We start from the raw sequence: 22,287 nt of genomic DNA on the forward strand, positions 1-22,287 counted from the left end.
GCCAGGAGAGAGCCAGCAGGTCTCCTTCACCCTCTCTGGCCACCTCAACACCATCTCCAATGTCACGGCGCTGTGCCACGTGGAGGGAGGCCCCACCTACGAGGTGCTGCTGACCGGGGAGGTCTCACGTGTCAGCTACTCCCTGAGGCCCCGGGAGATCAACTGTGGCTTACAGGTACCACACACGTGCCCTGGCACAGCTCCTTGCCTTGGGACCACGGCCAGCGGGTTCCTGCCCACCTCGGTCCAGGGCTCCCTCCCCTTCCCAGCCCCTTTGCTGGCTCTGGGGCTTGGAAGTACAGCCTCTGAGGGACACATCTGGCATCCAAGCTGGTTTAAAATGGCCATCACCTTCTCCACTGAGCTTTACCCACTGGATTTTGATGAGCAGCACCTTGTTGAGGAGGAGAAGGTGAGAAGGCAGGTCTGGTCCCCATGTACATGCTGCCCAAGCTTCACAGCACTGCAGCATTCCCAGGCTTGTGCCAGGGAGAAGGAGGCAATCCCCAGGGCAAAGCCAACTCTGCTGACATGCTGTGGGAGGACCTAAACTAAATAGTTTGTGTTGTTGGGAGGAAGGGAGGAGACAGAAAATGGGTTTGTTGAGTCTGTGTGATGAAAGGCAAGAAAAGGAATCTTGCATATGGCTTCTCTTCCCTCCACACACAGATCCTGCGGATGGCAGTGGGGTCTGAGTACCAGAAGAGCTTCTTTATGCCTCCACGTGCCGTGGGTGAGACGCTGCCCCCAGAGGTGCTGCAGAACCATGAAGCACAGAGGAGGCCAGAGGCTCAACAGGCAAAGCTCAAGGCCAGGGCTGAGGCTGAGGCCAAGGCCATGGGCAAGGCAGCAGCAGGTCAGAAGAACAGTGAGGGTTTGGCAGTGTCTGTTTTGCCTGTGGTCACAGCAGGGACTCCAGCCCATCCACCCTGAACTCTCTGTCACCTTGCTCTCCAAGGACAGCCTGTGCTTTTAGCAGCTGCCTGTTCCCCAGCTTGGTGGAGGAAGTCTTGGCTGAAGGCCTGTGGCATCCTCTACCAACCCTGAGTGTAGCCAAAGCAAGCTCCTATCTGCCTGCCACAGACTGGCAGAAATAATCAGGATATTCCCTGTGTCCCTTAGCCACAAAGACTAGGACTGGATGAGTTCCTCAGCCAGTGGGACCAGGTCTAATATCACTGGCTGTCTTATATTTGCACCTTCCTAGCAACAAAAGAACAAGCTCATCTTGCTTTCACCAAGTCTCCTTTGCTGGGATCTGAGGGGTTGGGGACCTTACTGCCTGGCCATAGCTTGGGGGATTATCTGAATTTTGGAGCAGGAATATGAGCTCCCCAATATCTCCTGGGATGATAGGCTGGGTCAGGAAAAGCTGTGAATCCTTGCAGCTGACCCAGAGCACCCAGCTCTGCTTGCAGTCACTCATGGTTTCTCCTCTGGTTTGTGCTAAAGAACTGCAGTGGGAAAAAGCTATGCAGAGGAGCATAAAACATGTCATGCAAATGGATAAGGATGAGTATGATGCCCTCCCTAAGGAGAAGAAAGCCAAAGTGGATAAAATAATACTGGAAAAGAAGCGCATACGGAGGAACAGGTGAGTAAGCCCTCCATGGGTTACTGCTCTTCCATGGGTTTTTGTCCCTGGAGGGCTTCCCTGCTCCAAGGACTGTGCGCTCAGAGGTGCTGGATAGCAAAGGCCAGAAGCAACACAGGGATGGCCACTCTTAGCTGCCTGGCTCTCAAGAGAGGAAGGAACTTCTTCTGTTGAGACAGAACATCTTCTCTGTTTTAGTGGTGAGCCCTCCTGGCTTCGATCTGCCTGCAGGGAGCTGGGCTCTGGCCTTGCCTTGGCACTGCCTCTAGAGGTGTCTTTAGGTCCAAGGTGTCGAGTCACACCTTCTTCATCATCTCCCTTCACCAAAACAGTGGCACCGTGGTATGGGCAGGAGTGGGGCACAGACCAAAGCTTGGTTTGGGTCCTGGTCCTGCCCCAGATGAAGTCCTTGCAATGCTGATCTGCCAGGCTTCTCCTGATGGTGGGACACCACCCATTAAAGCTCCTGTCCTTTAGGCTCCCCTTCAGCTGCAGCAGTAGGCAAGCACAGGAGAAGCTCTGCTCCAGCAGGGCAGCCCAGCTCAGGACACAGAGGCAAAGTGTGGAGCTGGGAGTGGAGGCTGTGAAAGCAAGCCTGTGTACCAGGACTTCCTTCAGCCCAGGCTGAAGTTGGTTACATGGCGAGGAGAGAGACGAGGCTGCTTCAGCTCGTTTCCATGGCAGACAGCACTGGTTTGCTTGGTCACAGCTGGGTTCCAGCAGGAAATCTGGCTGACAAGAGCCTGTCTTGCAGGAGAGGAGTTCCTGCAGCCTTTGCTTTCTGACTGACAGGATTATTCTCATTAAGGAGCAGGCTATGCCCAGGGAGAAGGGGGCTGAACGAGCTGAGTGAGAATTGTAGGAGAGATAAGCAGATGTTAGCAATTTGTGATCTGCTTTAAACTGGGAAATCAAGAGACAAAGAGCATTTTCAGGCATCAGCACAGAGAGCTGCTGGATCAGCCTTTGGCAGTGGGCTGGAGGTGTCTGGCTGTGCCCTAAGAGGGAGGCTGCACAGTCAAGACCTTATGATGGCAAGGCTCGGGTTTGGCTGGTCCTGGAGGTCCCCTTCCACCAATCCCCTCACTTGGGATGTTCCCAACCTCTGTGGGTTGAGGAAAATGCTCGGAAATGGTCCCGCAGCTCTGCCTGGCCTCAGGGTCAAGGAATGAAGTGCAGGGCCAGCCAGACTAGTGAGCCAGAGACTAGACAAGTTTCTGGTGGTGACTCTCAGCAATATTTTCTGTTTTGTTTGCTGGAGGGAGCTGAAGCGGCTGGCTCAAAAGCTTGAGGAGGAGGCAAAAGCCTTAGAGGAGGAAGAGAGGCGGAATGAGGAAGAGAGGCAGAAGAAAGAAAAGAAGGGTGTCTCTGTGGGGAAGCAACCTACAAAACCAGAGAAGAAGGAAAGCAAAGGCCCAGGGAAGAAGGAAAACAAAATTCCAAAGAAAGAAACCAAACCCTCAGAGAAGCTGGAAAGCAAAGCCCCAGAGAAGGACACCAAATCCACAGAGAAGAAAAACAAACCTCCAGAAAAGAAGAAAACCAAATCCACAGAGAAGAAGGGAAGCAAAATCCTAAAGCAGGAAACCCAACCCCCAGAGAAGAAAAACAAACCTCCAGAAAAGGAACCCAAACCCCCAGGGCAGAAGGGAAGTAGAATCCCAGAGAAGGAAACCAAAGCTCCAAAGAAGGGGGAACCCAAAGCCCTAGTGAAGAGGCAAACCAAAGACCCAAAGAAGGGAGGAACCAAAATCCCAGAGGACCAAGCTGAGATGGAGAAGAACTTGATCCTGAGGTTTCAGATCTATGAGTCATGGCAGCAGAATTTCTCCTACTGGGACAGGGTACTGCAGGGAACCATGCAGTTTCCTGTGATCCAAAAAGGAAACAAGTCCCAGCCTGCAGCTGGAAGCAAAGGTCAGAAGACCAAAAAACCTCAGGAGAAGGTGAAGAAGCCAGAACAAAAAAGTGGAGACCAAAGGAATCTTCAGTCATGTCAGCTGGAGATGCGAAGCAGAGTTGCAGAGGGGACAGTCAGATGATGATGTTCCACAATGACTGTGTATCATCTGTGTGGGTGGGGAGGTTATCACCTGGTGCAATAATGCAGTTGGGACTCAGTTTCTTCATGCAGGAAAAGACCATTCTTTATTCACGCAACTCAGTCGATACAGTTTCAGACCTGGTGTGCAACTTTAATTAGTTAATAGATTTCTTGCTCATTACTCTATTGGTTAATAAAATATATTTTACTTGTGCCTCAAATCTCTCTATTGTATTGTTTACCTATCCACTGATTCTCATGGGACAAATCCTTTGTTGTTGCAGGTGCATTTGTTTTTCACCCTTAGAACAGATTGCTAATGAACTCTCATTCTCAAAATAGCTTCACATGGGAACCTGGAACTGCTTAGCTGCACTTAGAAGAGATGCCAGGCCAGCTATTGATATAGCAGAACAAGGCCTGATTTCATAAGGCCTTTCTTTTATAATTCTTCTACCTGTCTGTGACATCTCGCCCTTTTCGTTCATTTTAAAAAGGCTCATATGTTCTGATGTTGGAACAGCTCGCTCTTGTGAGGGTATTATCTCATGAAGGGTATCTCTGGTTATCTATTAGATATGGGATAAGATCCATAAAAGACCAATTACAATCAACAAAACGTATCAAATTCCATCAAGTCATTGACACAGGGTTTCACAGCATGAGAAAACAAAAGAATCATGTCCAGTGTCTCTTAGGGAAATGGAAATAAATGATCATTGTTTCCAGTTAGGTGAGAAGTATGAGAAAGTCTCTTAGCTGGAACTGTTGATCTTTGACATCACTGGATGTCCTCCTGGGTGCTGGAACAGGGAATAAATGAAGTAGGTCAGTAGGAGCCCTGTACCATGATGATGCCATGAGGCTTTTGTTGGCACATTGCCTCTGTAAGTTTCCAGACACAGCTGTGTCTTGGCAGTGCTCCTTCTGTTCCTGCTCTGGCCACAAAGGCTGCAAGGTGATGACGTTGTTTCTCTTTCCACTGGGCCTCATTTTTTCAGAGGTGGTCAGTGTCTGATGGAATGAACAGGTGACTGCTTTGAGCTGTTGGTGATAAAACACAGGCATATCTTCTCCTGAAGTTAATGAATCAATTAGGCTTCACTATGGTACACTCAATTGGGATTTAGATGTGATGATCTTTTTTCCAAACTTCTCATGTAAATATTGCATTATGCAAAATGATTAGTCGTCCAGATTTCTCATGTACATATTGCATTATCTGAATGTTCCTAAGGCATTCATTCCTCTTCTTTTTTGTTTTTTAAGAATGAGATGCATGTCTTTTGTTATGAGTGTGAAGAAACATCACAGTAAAATAATACACATAGAGGACAAGAAACTTACAGCAATTAGGAATAATTTGATTACAACTATCAGGAATATTTCAAATAGCAGACAAAACTAACAACATATGTGGGATTAGGTAAATAGCAATCTCTGAAATAATCAACCATCATCCCAGAGTCTGCAAACAGCTGACAAACCTCCATTCAGTGGGGACTTGGACAATTATTTCCAGATGATAGTTCCCAAGCTCTCTTTAAAAATAGTTCAACTGTCATGTGTAGAGGGCCAAATTGCTAAGTCAAAGCAACTGGAATCTAGTTTTGATGCAGAAGACATCGGGGTCTGTTGGCAAATTCCTGCCCAGGTAGAGCTAAGGCCTGGCCACGCCTCAAGCTCTAAGTGGGAGAGAATTCCCTAAACGTAATTTAAAACAAGCCTCTTAAGATTAGCACTTAGGAGTAAAGGTCTAGGGGTGAAAGGCTAATGAACCATCCAATAGCTGTCTCTTCCAAAATTTCCTCAGCATAGAGATGCTTTAAGCACAGCAAAGTGTTGGAGTGGCTCTGTAATAATAATTGGGACTGCATCTGATTACTTAGAGTAGATGTCACAATACCATCAGTTTAGAGGAGGCTTCCAACAAAGCTGAAACAATATTGTTTCTTGGAACTCTGAAAAATACTGAGAAATCATGAGACAGCACTGGGTCAAACCATGGAGCCACAGTGCAGAGCCTGGCTAGAGGGGCGGTCTGGTCTAAGAGATACATAAGCAGCTAGAGAACAAAAGAAGGATCCTGAAGCGACACGTGTCTTGTAGAAAACTACACCAAAAGATGGTAAAGCATATGAAAAGCTGGCTATCAAAAGACTAAGACAAACATTTATGTATTTATGACAGAAAAAATGCAAGAAAGGAAAACACTGAACAGCTGCTCACTAGTAAAATTACTACTCAGATTAAATTACTACCTCAGATTACTACCTCAGATTAAATAACACTCACACCTGATACAAATTAATTTGGACAGTGATAGAGCTTAGCAAGATGAACTTAATAAAACTCAGCCCTAATAGGATTTCAAATCAATAAACATAATTTCATTATCACCTTAGTAGAACAAAAAGCACACTCAAGAGAACTCCAAGTTAATTACTATTAATACCAAACATAACTGGAACCACGAAAAACTGGAATAGAACATTGTTCAAACTTAGTACTACTGAAACTTAACAGAAACAAAATCTACCAAAATTAACTTCATAAATCTTAGCCTTATTCAATTTAACAGAACCTGAGCATTACAATAATGGACCTTAATTGACCAGAATTAAAATGAACATCCTTAAAAGTTATAGATATGATATGATGTACCTTAGTCTAAGGTTAACACAAAAAGACAACTCAAAGGTGAATATGCTAAAAGTGAAATAACAGCATGATGGTGTACTGGAGGAAATAAAGTTGTAAGAAGCATATTAGAATTATAAGTAAATCAGTTACAAGAAAAACCCATGGTAACTGCAAATTCCACGGAAACAGAAATTCAGTAGGACTTTTTAAAGTGCAGGGTTACTGGAAAATAAATATAAGAACGTGCAATTTAGCATATTGCTGAACAACCCAACAACTTTTTGCCACTGTACCTGGCATCATTTTATATGGCAAATTTGTTAGCATTCCTGTTAAAGAATGTTAAAGAATGTTAGCATTCTTGTTAAAGAAATCAGGCCATGTTAAAATTTGATAGGAAATAAGGCATTATTGCATTTACCGCTTTTCAATCTCTCCAGGAACTGTAAAACTATATAAAAAAAATCAGAATTTAGTCAGAAAACAAAATAAACTTTAAAAACCCTGTGCCAACACGTTTTCAAGGCACACAGACACAGTAGGTAAGGCTTCATCAAACAGAAGTAGTCAAGCGGCTCCGCGCCGGAGCGGGGGCCTGTGCTGCCCACAGGGAAGAGGGAAGGCGCTGCGAAAAGGGAAACTGTGGGGAGAACAGAGAACATCCAAACTACAGAAACATAACTATACATCAATAAAGCCTCTCGTAATATTCTCAATATTCACATGATTCACGTGATTCATCCCTTAACTGCGAGAGCCAGCCATCTCATGATCCATCCACAGCAGCAGGGCCCGGGGCCATGAATCCAGCCCGCCGCTGGCTCGCCCGGCTCGGCCGCCACAGCCCTCCCGGGGCAGCTGCACCTCTGCTCCCCCCAAAACACTCGCGGGGAAAAGAGCGGGGGAAAGGCAGCCACACCAAACAAACTCTAAAACCCGCACACAGTAAGAGGGGAAAAAACCACCAAAGGATAAACACAGAAAAGGCACAAGCTGCACTTTATTTCACCTTCTGCCAAGAAAGTCACTGATTGAGAGTTGCATTTTCCAAGGCAAAGATCTGTCTTGTGGAAACTTCAAACTCAGAAATGCCATTTTTACTAGATGTGTACCAGGCCAGGCCTCATTGGAGGCACAGCTTTTCTCGCAACTCTGCATCATCTTTAACAGAAAAAGAATTAAGCGGTGTGGTCATGAGTCTGGCATCTCAGCCAGAAAGGCCAGGTATTAGAGGGAAGAAGTCAGCCTATAAAATCTGGTCATTTTTTCTCTTCCATTGGCCTGTCAATAATGATAATCAGACTATATCCCTACATGTTAACATGAAGGTGTTTATATTTACATAAGCAGTAATAGATCTATAAAGACTTTTGAATTCTCTTCAAGGACAAGGAAATTGGAGCCAATAATCCTTAACAGAGAGGTGCAGTTTAACTTTTCACTGCAGATGTTAAACCCAAGGGCAGTTCATGCAATGCTGTCTTTACATGTCACTGTAGAGACGGGCAAGACACCTGTTCTTCATGCACAACAGCCCATCTTTATTCTTCACAGCTCATATTTATATGGTTTTCTAAAGGCATTGTGTTTCATTTCAGTTGGTTAGTAACTCACTGCAACTCAGTTCATTGGTTAGTAGATGCTAATGTAGGTGCCAGTCAAAACCTTTCCTCTCTAAGGATGTTTACATTCTTGGCTCCTGCTTAGAAGATGTGGGTAGAAGTATTTCTTCTCACAGGTGCAAATTCCTTTCTCACAGGAACCTGTCAGGCTAGCTGTCAGCTGTACTTAGCTGAAGTAGCAGGCCCGAGCCATAATTTTACAAGGGTAACAAGGCTCTTATTTTATAGGGCTTTACCTCTATGCAACATTGACATATGACCATTTCAATCCTAAAGACTAATCTTAAATTTCTTTCATGTGAATTCTGACCTTTGTAATATTTGTGTGTGATAGATTTGGAGTTAAACTCTCTTTTGAATCATCCCTTCATAGAATCATAGACACATCGAATCACTGAGGTTGGGAAAGCTCCCTGAGACCATGGAGTCCCAGCTGTGCCCGATGCCCACCTTGTCCCCAGCCCAGAGCCCTGAGTGCCACCTCCAGCCCTTCCGGGGACACCTGCAGGGATGGGCACTGCAGAGCTCCCTGGGCAGCCCCTGCCAAGGCCTGAGCACCCTGGCCATGGGGAAATTCCTCCTGCTGTCCACCCTGAGCCTGCCCTGGCCCAGCCTGAGGCCGTTCCCTGGGCTCCTGTCCCTGTTCCTGGCAGCACAGCCCGACCCCCCGGCTGTGCCCTCCTGGCAGGGAGTTGTGCAGAGCCAGAAGGGCCCCCCTGAGCCTCCTTTGCTCCAGGCTGAGCCCCTTCCCAGCTCCCTCAGCCCCTGCTGGGGCTCCAGCCAGGCCAGCATCGCAGTGCTATACAAAGAGCAGTGCATAGACCTGCCAGAGGTGCCTTTATCACCGCCTTTTAAACTTTCATAAATACACAAAGACTCTTCAGACAGCACTACAGTCAAGTCAGGAGCAGAAGTGCCAATCTCCTCTGCAAATCGCTGCGGCCCGGCCCGGCCCGGCCCCGCGCTCGGTGCCGCGGTTGCCGGGTGACCGCGCCCGGGCCCGCAGCGTCTGTGACGGCGCAGCGGCCTCAGCGCCCGGAGCTCGGCCCCGGCTGCTCGTTCGCAGCTTCGGCGTCTGTAGGCGGCGGCACTCGGCCACTCGCCACAGGAATTGTTCGCAGAACGGTGGTTTTTGCGAGCGAGCTCTGTGAATTCACGGAGAATTGGTCTCTGTGAGCAACTGCTGAACTCGCAAAGCATTGGTCTTTGCCAGGGACTCCTAAACTCGCAGAACATTGGTTTCTGCCAGGGAGTCCTGAACTCGCAGAACATTGGTTTCTGCAAGGGACTCCTAAACTCGCAGAACATTGGTTTCTGCCAAGGAGTCCTGAACTCGCAGAACATTGGTCTCTGCCAGGGAGTCCTGCATTTCGTTTGAAGGTAAAGACTGACTCAAGTTGTGCTTTCTGGGTTTGTCACATCTGTGCTCTGAAAGAGAATGCCAAAGGGAAATAAATACAGGATGGGATAATGCCAGTCTTCAGCTCGGTGGCATGTACAGCTGAGGGGATGAACAATATGTGGTCTACTGATGGTGCTTTTTTCTCACTGAAGAAATGCAACATTTCTTAAATATTCTAGTCTATAGAATTTTCCTATAGTATTTCTTTAAACTACTTCTAGGCGAGTGAGTTCTGTTTGAATTTCAGTGGGTTGTTATGATCTGGTTATTAAAATTACGAAGGAGATGCCCCTGAATTAAGGTGCAAAATGAGACCATAGGCCACAGTCAATAGTCTGGATTTTATGTAACAGTAAATGTGAGGAAGAGAGAGGGAGAAAGAAATAGGAAAAGGAGGAGGGAGGGGGCTGGGAAAGGGGAAAGAAAGAGAGTGACAAAGACAGATTTAATAGAAGATATCATCATTCCATGGATCCCATCCCATCCCATTCAATGCTCTTCTGGTCTTCTCTGTGGTGAGGTCTCGCAAAATGTAAGACTGCAACGGATTAAAGCAGATTTGGGCAAGGTGGGAGAGCCCAGGTACCTCCCTGGGGTGGGGCAAGTTTGGCTCTGTCTCTTGCTACTTTTGAAAAATGTAAAATCTTTAGCACCCGTATATCCTTTGAGTCTGCCATGAATTGGGTTGTGGATTTTCAGGTCTGTTGTGTTACTTTGCATGCCATGCAGTCATCTGGTGCAAGGCCTCAGGAATGGGTCTGGGGGCACTTTGGAGGGCTTTGATGGGTTATGACCCCCCTCAGCTGCCCCTCATGGCAATGTGCCCTGGATGTGGCCTTCTGGGGCTGGGGGGTTTTAGAGCTGAGCCAGTTTGTGCAAGGGAGGATGGGTGTCCACTGCCTCTTACCAGAGGTTGCGCCACACCCCCAAAATTTCCTCCTTCCCCCTCTGTTGATGGGAGCTTTGTGTGCAAACCTGGCCTCAGCGGACGAGTCTGTGGCTATGCCTTCCCCAGCCTGAAGGCAGACAGAGCTGATTTTCAGGACAGCTGCTGGGTTGGGCTTTAGTGGGGATATCTTTTTCTCTCTCCGCCTTACTCACTTCTCCCCAGACCTGAGCTAACAGGACAATGGTGTCACCTTTATCTTGTCTCAAGTTCCCATAGGCGGCTTAACACACAGTCAGGAGGCATTTTCAGGGAAGGGTGGGCTTGGGTGGGCTCAGCTTCTTTTGTCACAATGGGCAAAAAGTCCTTTATAGCAATATTTAGGCCGTTAGCCATAACATTCCAGTCTCTCATAAGTCCTGTGAGGAGCAGCTGAGAGAGCAGAGGTTGTTGAGCCTAAGGAAGAGGAGCTCCACTCAAGCTGTTTTTAAGTAATATTTAAGCTACAGCTTTGTCTGTCCTAAGTCTTATTAATGTTCAGCATTTTAGCTCCAGGTTTCAGTACGATCCATCTTTGAATTGCACAAGGTAGCCATATAGTGCAAATAAAGTCCACCTAGAGGCCTAGCACCACTAGCTACTTCTGCCAAACAAGCACGTAGCTACTTTCAAATCATAGAGAATCTTTAGCAGCAGTATATCCCTTGAGTCTGCCATGAATTGGGTTCTGGATTTTCAGAGCTCCATTGTTGCTCCTTCCAGTTTTGTTGAGGCATTATCGCTCATCTGCGATATCCTCCTTTCAGAATGGCTTCTGGATTCCCAAGAAAGACACCAACACCTCGTCTTTTGCTCAGGGACAGACTGAAGTCTGATACTGTGAGTAGCCACTGGGGCTGTGTTAAGGCTGGAAGCTCCCCTGGTGTCCCTGCTCTCCCTGCCCCCGTTGTCCAGCAGCGCTGGGAAGCTACAGACCCCCTCCCCACCTCTGTGCCGTGCTCCTGTTGCTGGGGGCTGTCCTGGGGCAGTAGGGAACACTGTGTGATGTTTCAGGGACAGCCCAGCGCCTGGCCTGGCTGTGCCAGCGGAGCCAAGTTGAACCAATGTTCAGCTGAAGCCCCCAGCATGGGCTCCTTTCCCTCCCCTTTGCCACAGGAATCCCTTCTGTCAGGCTGGGCACTCACCTGTGCTGCTCTGACCAGCCTGCCCTTGGGCACCTGGGCATGGGGGGGAAAGCTCCAACTCTGCCCAAAGCCTTGAGAGCCACGGCTGGTCCCAGCTGGAAGAGCTTCCAAAGCAGCTGCTCTCTCTCAGCTGCTGGGTGGGCACAGCTCCAGCCCTGCAGGCAGCGCTGGAGGCAGGGCCACAAAGGTCCCTTGCTGTCTGGAGCTCCCTTGACTGAAGATGCCCCACTGCTGAGGCTCTGTCAAGGAGAGCCCTCTGTTTTCTTCTGTGGAGGGCTCTGTCAGCCCAGACAGGGAAAACAAATGCTAATTAACAGAGAGAGCTAACACTTGGACACATTCCTGTGCACCTCACTCTTGGCACAGCTTTTCTTTCCTGCTTCTCTTGGACTCAGCCAGCAGTGCTGTCTCCTCGCTGTGAGTTTTGAGGGTTGTGCAGCGATGGAGTTTGGGCAGTTCTGGGAGCTCCTCCCCACTCTCTGAAAAGGTCATTGCCTCAATCCAATGAGACCTACGAGGAAACAAATGCCCAAAGAGCAGAAATCCCCAAACATGTCACACCAACCACGGCGAGACTAATGGGACAGAGCCATGTGCTTGGAGTGTGTGTATGGCGCTCCATATTATTAATGTATTGGCGCGAAGTATTTCAGCAAGTGACTTCCAGGGCTTCCAGAACTGTCCTAGTGGCTGTGACCACAAACTATTCACCAGTGCCACTTGCTCAAGAAAAGCCTTTCTGAGCAAGCACATCTCTGAGGTTCTTGCTGATTTGTTTCGTTTGTTTGTTTGTTTGTTTTTCCTTTCAGGTGCTTCCCTCTAAGTTCCAGAGGGAGAAGTTTCTCAACACGAAGCAGGAGGCCAGCACTGGGAGTTTTCTGCCCAGAATTGGCCCATGGATAGACCTGAGTGAGACTGGTCCAAAGGTAGCCTTTTCCTGCTCTTTTCCTTTCTGTTTGATGTGAAGTTTGAAGAGGGTGTGTGCTTGTGCCAGGCTTGCCTCCAGCAAAATACCTCAGTGTCCAGGTCGTGCTGTCATTGCAAACTGATGGGAGTGGTGCACTGGGAGTCCTGATGTGCACTAAGGCAACACAAATAACCTCTGCTGAAGCTGCTGAGGTGTGCTGGAGTGTAGCTGCCATTGCTAAACAATGGGGGGAAGGCTGGGGTCACAAAGGCACAGAATTGCCATTTGCCATTCTCCTGCTGAAGGAGCCACCTCTTGCTTTGGTGTGGTCACCATCAAATGCTCAGGGTCACAGGATTCCCTCCACAGTGGCAGCGTTGGCCTTTGACGGCTGAGGACCTGCAGTAATTACTTCAGATTTAACAAAACAAGTTGCATTACTGCTTTGGGTTGGAACAATGTGTTGGACCCTGACGGGGTGTTAGATTTTGCAGGCTGCCAGATGTACAGGGGACTCGCCCTGGGCCAAGGGGAATGGATGTGCTTTGTCTGGATCAGTGCCTACTTAGAGGTGTGTTTAAAGCTGCTTTTCTTGCAGGACTGGCTCAGTGTAAAGCACAGTCCAATGGGGAGGTGACCGAGGTGGGCTGTTGAGCAGGAAATTGGCAGCAAGAGACAAGGCACACACTGGTGAAGGATTGCCCTGAGAGGGGCATTGGGAACACCTCAGGGAAGGGCACAACTGAGGGACAGTGTGCTGCAGCCACTCCCTTCAGCAGCCTGTGTCTCCCGTGAAGTCACACAGGAGACCTGCTACCTCTGTTAGAAAGGCAGTAACTTTTAAATGCAATGAAAGGGGACAAAATCATCAAAGCAAAAGAAAACTGTTCATTGGTAACAATGCAGCTGAGCTGGGTGTGTGTCTCCCTGTCCCCGGAGACAGCAAAGCCAGCCTCCAACAAAACGGCAATCTTTGTATCCCCTTTGGACCTGGCTGGGACAGTCCCTGGCCCCTTTCCCCTTGGAGGGTACTCGGGAACTTTCCTTTTCCCTGACAGCCAACTTTTCTGTCCCCTCCCCTCTCATCCTCCTTCCTTTTGGCCAGGTCTTCAACCCCGTCCCTCTGCCAGCTCACAGCAACACAACAAACCAACCTGAACAAATCCAAGCCACAAACAGCACACAGAACCAACAAATTCCATTCTTTCACTTCATAACCTTTTGGCTTCAGCCAAATATCACCTCATCTGTCACACCTCCTCTGGTACTGCTCTCTTCTTACTGATGCCTAAAATCTAGATCAAATCTGATATTTGCAGTTGTGTGGGCCTCGGTTTCCCTGTCTCAGAGTAAAGGACGTCCCAAAATTGTTTCCCATAGAGTCTGGTGTAAATTTGTGGGTTTTACTCCATGAGTGCTCAGTCAGTGTCCCAGTGGGCACAGGGCTGTGCTTAAGGTAAGTGCTGCCTGGCATTCTGGAGAAGGAAAGCTGGAGAACTAAAAAGAGCAGCTTGGCTTGAGCCTGCTCTAAGCTGATCAAGCAGTTCTCGATCAGCCCAGAGCAGAGGTGGGTGAGCCACTGTTTGCCCAGTGTGTCCTGAGCAGTTGTGCTCACCCAGAGCCTGTACTTCACTGCGGATCAGTGTAAGATTCTCCTTCATGATCCTTCTTCCCAGCAGCTGAACCTCTCCCTGCTCTCTCTCGCCTCTCCAGCTGTCACCACCTTCCCCGAAGCAGAGCTTGTTTGAAGTTTCCCCACCAGAGATGGTATTTCAGAACTTCGTCGCTCATGAGGTCTCTGAAATGGTGCTGTCTGTCATGAATAAGGACAAGGTAAGTGCTGGCACGTGGAGCTTTAACCCTGTGCTGGAAGAGGAGAGCGGTGTCATTCCCCGAGTGTACAGCAAAGCAAGTTATCTGCTGCTGCACATCCAGAAGAAAATGTCTCAGCACCTTGCTCTGCAAGATGGTGGAAATCTTCCTGTGCTGGGAATTGTCCCCTGATTTTGGCCTTGCATTGATGCTGTCTATCCCAAAGGAGCTTCCTTCTCTTGAAAGCTCTGGATTGATAGGAATGTTGAGGCCTGTACAGTTCTTACCTGCTCTCAAGCTTTGCTTTGTGTCTGTACCACATCCTGTATCTCCTTGGTTCCTGGTAGGAATCTCTGCCTCTCTCAGCCTGTTGGGCTCCCTTTGTGCAGCTCACAGTCAGCTCAGGGGCTGAGTCTTCTCCACTTTATGCTGGAATCACTTCTCATTACTGGCATTGGCACTGCAGGAAGTGTGTTCTGAAAGAGCCCTGGAATCAGACTGCTGTAGCAGAAGCAGTGGGAGGCCTTTAGGTGCCACTTCAGGCTCCTGCTAAGCTTCATCCAGCTCTGCTCAGCTTTCCCAAAAGCAACAAGGTGCTCTGCTTTCCCTCTGGAGAACCACAGCACATCCAACACTCTTGGAGGTTTTCACTTTCACTTGTGATTGTTTTGCAGTTTCCCAAGAGAGCTGAGAGGGAAAAAGTAGAAAAATGTCACCAGTTGTGTTCCAGTGTAAAGAGGAAAACGGAGAGCATTGGAATTTCAGTCAAGGAAACATTTTCTCAAATGAGCCTTGTGCCAAGAGTGGGCTGGTGGGAAGAGACAGGAGGGAGTCAAATCATCTGGGTTAGACTTTCTGAGAGCATTTTGGTGCTCAGGTGTTGATATCAGGTGTGCTAGAAAATGCATTTGCTGTGTCTGTGAGTCCCAGAGGGCAGAACCTGGCCTGCTGGCTGCAGGCAGCAATGCCCAGCAGCCCAGCTTGCCTGCACAGGCAGCAAGAACCCCTGCAGGGCCAAGATTGGCTTTTAATACTGGAAGCACACTGTCAGTCAGTGCTGGTCATGTTTCTCCAGGCAGAAAATGCCTTTGAAGCCCATCGTCGATAGGCACAGCCTGGCTGTGTTTCCATCACTTTTGGTAGGCTGATTGCTCTCATGGTTTTATGATTCTTCCTTGCTGCTTTACTGCCCATTTAAATTCTCTTTGCCATCTCCTTGTTTTAGGGATTGTCTTGCTGTGATCCTTCTTTTGCTTTTCAGATTTGCTTTTATTCCCAGCAAGGCCACAGTGTTTGGGCTCTCTTGCTGGTCTGCCTGTCTGACTGTATCCCCAGAACGTCCCTACCCAAACCTGATCTGCTAGAAGGGAATTTCTTCCTTCCCCCAGGACAATGGGCTGGTTTGCTTTCAGGGAGCACATTCCCCCTCTGGAACACGACTGCATGGCTGCGTGCAGGCAGAAGCCAGCAGGTTTTCTGGCCTTGTTGAATATGCAGATGACTTGGTTCAGGTGCTCTGTCTCCATCCTGCTGGTGCTGATCTGCTTGGCCCTTCCTTGCCACCAGGCTCTGCCCTACCGGCCCCGGCCAAAATGCTGGACGCAGAGAGAAGGGATTCAAGTTCACCCTTGTGAATGATGTGCCTGTGCCTGCACAGCTGAAAGTGCTTTGGAAAAGGGGTCCAGGAGGGATGGCACCAGGGCACAGACAGGTCTCCTCTCGTCCTGTTTCCACAAGTGGCAAAATCATCATTTCACGTCCTTGCTGCAGATTGCTCGGATGGTGAAGGTCTGCATGGAGAGCTGCCCTTATTTCCAGCTGGCGTGCCCCAGTGATGTGTACCACATCGTGCCACCAGGCGGCTCTGCCCGTGTGCACATCCGCTTCACCCCCGGCGAGAACAAGGTGAGACTGGAGGAGCCAAAGCACAGAATTCTCTCCAAAGCCATTGTTTTCCCTGCACTCTGGGTCCAGCCCATTCCGAGCTGGGAGCTTGGCTCCAGGCTGTGGGCAGGCAGCCTGCAGCAGCCAGTCACACCTTGGCACTGCTGTCAGGCACTGCAGCCAGGCCTGACAGGCTCTGCTTCCCCTCCCTGCACATTCCTGAGCATTCCCAAGGGAAGATGCACAGGGAACAGGATGAAAATGACAGAGGAGTGTTGATAGATGTTCAGCCATCTCTAGGTACAGTGCAAGGGGTTGCATTATTATGGAAAACACTAGAGGAACAAAGAGGTCAGAGAGCTTTCCTCCTTCCTGACTGCCAGCAGCTTCCCTGCCTCACCCTGGGCTGGAGCAAAGATGGTGCTTTTTCACAGCCTCTGTTCTCCAGCCTTGCAGCCGTGCTGTCCCAGAGCACAACTGACCATGGTGCAGCTGCAGGGCCAGGGCAGAGGATGTGCTGTGCCCGTGAGCCCGGCCTGGCACAGGCACACTGGGCTCCGGGTGCCCTTGGTCAGCAGGAGCTGGCTGAGCTGCAGGGCACTTGGACACCTGCCTGCAGGAGCTCGTGTAGGGCAGGCACAACCTGCAGGCAGAGCTGGGAGCCCAGAGCCTGTGGCAGTGACACTGCTGTGGCTCTGTCTTCATGCCTGTCACTGTGGTTGCTGTGTCAGCTGGCACCCATTCCGTGCCAAACGGGCTTTTGCCTGGAGGTTTGAACACCAGTGCTGAGGCCCTGGCAAGTCTGATCTCAGTGCTGTGATCTGGAGGCTTGTTCATACAGAAGGGTTCAGGACATGGCATGGAAGGGAGGAAGCCTTGCAGGGAGACAAAGAGAGGCTCTTTCCAACAGCATCCTGCTGCCTCTTAGTACTGTTCTTCTCCTGACTTGGTTGGAAAGGCAAAGTTAGAGGGGAGTTCTGAGCCAGCTGATGTTTCTACACCAGGCCAGAGGTGCAGGATCTCTTTGGGTGCAGCTGTTTTCTCATCTACCTTTTGCTGCTTTGAGTCAGTTTAACACTTTGTCCTATTCTCAGAGAGTGGGAGTATAGAAACCTAAAGAGGAATGTTCTGTGTTCCCTAGCTCCATGTTCCTTAGAAGGAACTTAGGAATTATTTAACATCATTAAAATTTAGAGTAAAGATTATAGTGGCCTAGGGCAGTTCTTTGTATGACCCAAGTGACACAAGAGCTTAATGCCACAGAGATAGGTTTTGCAAAGTGCACTGGTGCCTTTAAAATGTGACATATTAGTAGAATTTAGTGTTCATTTTAGGATGGAATTGTTGAATTGATGCCTTGAAGGGAGTAGATTTTTTTTTCGTCCTGCCATGGGGATGGCAGTAAATACCCTGTGCTGAGCAGTTTCTTTTCCTGCAGGATTATTCCCATGAGCTGGTCTGCCTCACTGCAAAGGAAAAGATCATTGTGCCAATTCGGGCCATTTCTGCCCGAGCCATCCTGGACTTCCCTGACCAGCTGGACTTCTCCGTGTGTCCGGTCAAGTCCAGCAGCCAGAAGACTCTGCTGGTTCACAATGCCGGTAACCGGGAAGCTCATTTCCAGCTGAGCACCCAGAGGTGAGGCAGCCCATCTGTTCTTGTGCAAAGGATATCACCTTTGGGTGATAACAGAGTCGGGAAAGAGCAGCAAAAGGAGCCAGAGCATCAGAGCTGCTGCCCTGCAGCCCTGGCTGGAAGTGGGCAGGATGTGTGGGGCTTGCTGTTGCTTCTCATGTTTTAAGCAGGATGCAGCCTCTGAGCTTTCTCTCTCCCAGATTTCCTGGGGGGTGCTGGAACATGTTGGTCGCTGGCTTGCACCCTCCTGAGCACAAGCAGCTTCAGGAATGCTTTCTCACCACTGTCAGCCAAATAGACCCATTCTCTGGGAGGCCACAGGCACGTGGCTTTCCAGTGCTCCCTGCATCAGATGCCTCATGTGAGCTGTGCTGTGGGCAGCCTGTGCTGTTCCTGTTACTAAAGCTGATCTGATTTCCCTTGTCAGCTGAGGGCATCAGTCACCTCTTCTGTTCCATGATGAACCTTTGAAAGCTAGTTTAAAATTTCAAACATATGATTTAAATCTCTGAATAAGGCTGTGTCCCCTTTCATTGAGATTTCTTTTTCAATACTCTGAAGTTCCTGTGTTTCTGCCGTTTTTTCATTTTGGCTTGTGGTAAATGTTTGTCAAAAGATCACAAATTCTTCATTGGGAACTGTCATAAAGGTCGAGCTCCTCTAATGCCTCTCAGTATCCCACATGCCCATAGGTATATGCACAGGTGTATAGGAAACAGGAGACATTTAGGGAATATGTGAAAAGCATCTGGGCTGCTTTAGAAGAGAAAAGTATAGAATAACTCCTGCTGGGAATCATCTGAGCAGACACACTGCTCAAAGCAGGACCAGTGTCTGGGGATTGCAAGGTGCCATTGGCAGATCTGGACCTGTCTTTAGATGCCATACAGGAAAACAAACAAACAAATGGACCTAGTTAAAAAGCAGAAGAAAACAACCTATTAAAACCCTCTCCATACCTTATCTTTTCTGCCTGTTGGGTGCAGCAGTGATTCATTGAAAGGGCAGATCTAACAGGATGAGAACTGTCTTAAGGAGCAGCTCACAATTTACAGATAAAAGGCCAAAATTTAGCCTGCCAGCCCCATCTCCTGGCAGTGGTTTTCATTTGGTTATTACAGTGTCAGGGATGTCTCCTTCACAGCTCTTCTGTCTGTGGGCTCAGGGAACAGCTTGGTGATGTTGGCTGAAATTCAGAGGAGTTGAGAGATGACTGCTACAGCAGGAACAGAGAGGTCTGGGGGGTACAGCCCGGGGTGGGATGTAGGAGATGCAGGGGCCGATTTGCACTCAGTTTTTCAGTCCTGACAACTGAGTGCTGGTCTTGGCTGGATCCTCTTCCCCTAATAATTTGAAAAGAAGAAGATACCTTCTTTCTCAGGCAACCCCTGAAGTCAGGAGTGTTATTCCCATCCTGCCATCTGAGGAGCATGTAACATGGGACAGCAGTGGGAATGGAATGGAGTGCTGAAGTGTGGCCAGGGATTCCCTTAACTGGCAGCTTCTGTGTTCTGGTGAAATTTCTGGCAAAAGAATAAGAAAAAAGCCCTGTGCCTTGCCCAGAGCAGGCCCTGATCCCCCCGCGCCCCAGCAGAGAGCTGCAGCAGTGCTGGCATCAGCCCCGGGGCAGATGCAGGAGCACGAGCACTGATCTGGCTCTGGGGCTGCTGGGGCCTTGTCTTTCCTCCCCTCCCTCCAAAGTCTCCCGTCCAGCACATCAACATTGCTGGCCCAAGGCTTCTCCATCAGCCAGCAGGGATGTTCTCACCTGGGAATGGGAGCAGGTCAGGCCCATCATTGCAGCAATAGGTCCTTCATGAGCAGAACCTGCAGCAAGTGACACAAATAAAGCTCAGCTTGCCAGATGTTCTCTGTATTTTTGTGTGTGATGCATTCATCACCAAACTCCCCAGAGCACACTTTTAAGTGACAGATTGACCAGCAGCAAAGCACCAAGGCCAGGAACTTTTGTTTCCTCAGTGGGGCTGTAGAAGAGCACAAAGCCCAGCAGCTGCTGGGCAGAAGCACATCTTCCCTGAGCTGTCCCTGAGCATCAAAGCACAGACTCTTGTGATTGTCAGGCAAGAGCTCTTCACCTGGTGACCAATCCTAATTGCTCCTCTTAAATCCAAAGTGCACCAACATTTTTGCATCAGCATTTCCAACACGTTGCACAGAGTTTCTCTGCTGGGCCAAGCAAACAGTTACCAGCCTGGATGACAAGCCACAGTCCCAGACTGCATTGCTGGTAAATACACAAAAACCTCCTGTTCTGCTTCCTTGATGTGCTCCTGCTAATGGTGCTTCATTTAGCTGGGATGGGATCCTTCAGATTGTAAATGGCACCCTCCTTTGGGGTTTCCATGCCACTGGATTGCTCTAATCTGCATTTGCACTCCTTCAGAGTTTGGATTGCTCCTTTTCAGAGCAGCTTCCACTGAAATGCTGATAAAATGTCCCTTTTTAGGCTAAATCAGGATGTTTTCAAAGTAAAATAAACTAAAGAACCACACTGCAAATTCAACAGTGACCATTCCTTGGTCTTCAAGGAAAAGTTCCTTCTCCCTGCCTGATTCCTGGGCTGTAAGGAATTCCCAGGACAGGCAGTGCCCTAACATTTGCATCTCCTGAGGTGAGGTTTATAGGCAGCAGGAAAAGAGATATTCCCGAGGCAGTCAGTGTCAAGTTGTGCATGCAGATAGCTCTGAACCCTCTGTGTGCTCTTCACAAACCATTCTCGGATGGGAATGCTGGCAGTTGGACCCTTGAGTCTCATTGCAGAGAGCTGGATGCAGAGTGTGGGGCAGCTGAGGTCATTTTACCCCCAGGATCTTGTGAGGGCTGGATCTCCTCACAGTGGCTCAGTGGCTGTTTCTGATCCTGTCTGTTCTGGCTGTCTTCTGCTGACTGTGGTTGGTTTGCTCCCTGCTTGCCAAGTGAGCTGAAGTGAGCTGCACTGCAGAAGCAATCTCATGGCCAGGTGTCCCCCCAGCCCTGACCCCTCTCTTTGTGTTGCAGTCCTTTCTCCGTGGTGCCAGCCACAGGAACTCTGGGCGCTGGTGACACCATGCAGGTGACAGTGGGATTTCACGCGCTGACCAACGGTGACCATTTCGGGTCCCTGTGCTGCAACACAGGTGAGTGCTGGGCCCTGCAGGGGCGCAGGACAGTTCTCCACCATCACTCCCTGTTGTCCCTCCCCCTCCATTCGCTCCCGAGGTACCTCCCCTGTTCAGCTTCACCCCACAGCAAACTGAGAACTCCTTGGTGTTCAGGGGCTTGATAAAGGGCATCCCCTCTAACAGCCTAAGATTTTTGACTCCTGTTTTGCTGGCAGTTGCTGAGTGGAGGAAGGAGGATCCCTGATTCTTCACTACCATGTGGCTATGCCTGGGTGAAGTTTTATTTTATTCCTGGGCAGTGCTGTCTGTGAGGTCTCCATCAGACTCTCTCCAATGCAATGGATTTCTTGCACACCTCTGGCCCATATGCTGCTTCTCCATTGGCTTGTCACAGACCCTTTTTCTATGTTGCCCTTACACACAGATGTAGTTTCTGTCTAACAACATTTTCAGGCCCTCAAGTTCCTTTTTTGTGACAAATCAAAACAAATTTTCCCTGTCCCCATTTCCCAGGCTGTTCATGCTGTTGCAAACCTCTCACATCCATCTCCCATTTGATTTCCAGACTGAGGAATCCCATTCAGTCTTAATGTAGAAGCTGCTCTCTACTTATTAATCTTTCCTTTATCCCTTTTTTATTTATTTGCAACTCTCCAGCTTGGTTTTTGAGATCAGAACAATATCAAATATTTCAAGACTGATGTGGCTGTGGGTTTGGACAGGGAGATGATGATGATTTTCATGGTGTTCATTTTGTAGTGGTTTGTCATATTGCAGAGCCGGGCTGGCTGTGTTTCCTCCCCTGTGTCCCCTCCTGCTGTGGGCTGTCACTTCACTTGTTCCTCTGGGCCTCCTTTTGCTGCCCACATGCCCCCAGGCATATTTGCTGGTCAGCAATAGGGGATCCAAGGGATCAGGAGAGACAGGAGTCTCATGGGATGCCTGGGGAGACCCTGGGCAAGCCAGGACTGAACAGGGCTCCTCAGCGTCACCCAAAGGACTTTGATGCAGAAATCCCAGTGATCTGAGTGGGTCACTGGAGCACACTGACCAATCTCCCTGTACATCCTGTCACCTTGGGGCCAAATCTCTACAAACACACTCAGAAAGAAGGTGTTTAAGGAGCTGCCCAGGACATCCTCAGGCTCTACACAGAGAGCTGTCAGGATGTGATCAATGGACTGATCCACAGAACTGCTCATTCAGCTAAAAACTGTGACACTTTCTTCTGTGGCCTGTGGTTTGCTCTGTTCCTTGTGCTCCCATCAGCCAGTGAGCTGAGCAAATATTCCCCTTTGCTTTGTTCCAGGTGAAGAAAGTATCCACACAAAGCTCCACGGAGAGGCTGTAGATCTCAATGTTGTGTTGAGCACGAGTTCTGTGGAGGTTGACAAGACTTTCATCACCATGTCAAGCCACAGGACCCTGTTAATTGAAAACCGGAGTAACATCACAGCCCACTTCCAGTGGAAGGCTTTTCCTACAGAGGAAGAAGACAATGAAGAGAAGAGGAGGTTGGTTTGAAAGATACGTTTCAGGGAGATACATGGCC

General features: G+C 49.0%; 2 protein-coding genes across 2 annotated transcripts in view; both read left to right on the forward strand.

Annotated features, from left to right (window-relative positions):
* Positions 1-358: 358 nt before the first annotated feature.
* LOC119705500 (neurofilament heavy polypeptide-like) lies at positions 359-3,859 on the forward strand. Its single transcript, XM_038148025.1, has 3 exons — positions 359-856; positions 1,453-1,594; positions 2,856-3,859. The coding sequence occupies exons 1-3, from the start codon at positions 616-618 to the stop codon at positions 3,634-3,636; spliced, it is 1,164 nt and encodes a 387-aa protein (XP_038003953.1). The 5' UTR covers positions 359-615; the 3' UTR covers positions 3,637-3,859.
* Positions 3,860-13,999: 10,140 nt separating this feature from the next.
* LOC119705738 (hydrocephalus-inducing protein-like) overlaps positions 14,000-22,287 on the forward strand; it is a 28,463-nt gene continuing 20,175 nt past the window's right edge. The window contains exons 1-5 of the mRNA XM_038148502.1: positions 14,000-14,115; positions 15,865-15,999; positions 17,417-17,616; positions 20,632-20,750; positions 22,045-22,249. Coding sequence (XP_038004430.1) covers positions 14,047-14,115; positions 15,865-15,999; positions 17,417-17,616; positions 20,632-20,750; positions 22,045-22,249 — 728 coding nt within the window. The 5' untranslated portion in view covers positions 14,000-14,046. The remainder of the gene's footprint in view (positions 14,116-15,864; positions 16,000-17,416; positions 17,617-20,631; positions 20,751-22,044; positions 22,250-22,287) is intronic.

Source organism: Motacilla alba, chromosome 11, assembly GCF_015832195.1.
Source record: "Motacilla alba alba isolate MOTALB_02 chromosome 11, Motacilla_alba_V1.0_pri, whole genome shotgun sequence".
Classification (NCBI taxonomy): domain Eukaryota; kingdom Metazoa; phylum Chordata; class Aves; order Passeriformes; family Motacillidae; genus Motacilla; species Motacilla alba.

Bases quoted from the DNA above. Each gene is read 5' to 3' on its own strand.
- LOC119705500 (XM_038148025.1), top strand. From the start codon at position 616: ATGAAAGGCAAGAAAAGGAATCTTGCATATGGCTTCTCTTCCCTCCAC. The intron at 857-1,452 runs GTCAGAAGAACA...TTTGTGCTAAAG, and splicing joins CATGGGCAAGGCAGCAGCAG to AACTGCAGTGGGAAAAAGCT. The intron at 1,595-2,855 runs GTGAGTAAGCCC...TGTTTGCTGGAG, and splicing joins AAGCGCATACGGAGGAACAG to GGAGCTGAAGCGGCTGGCTC.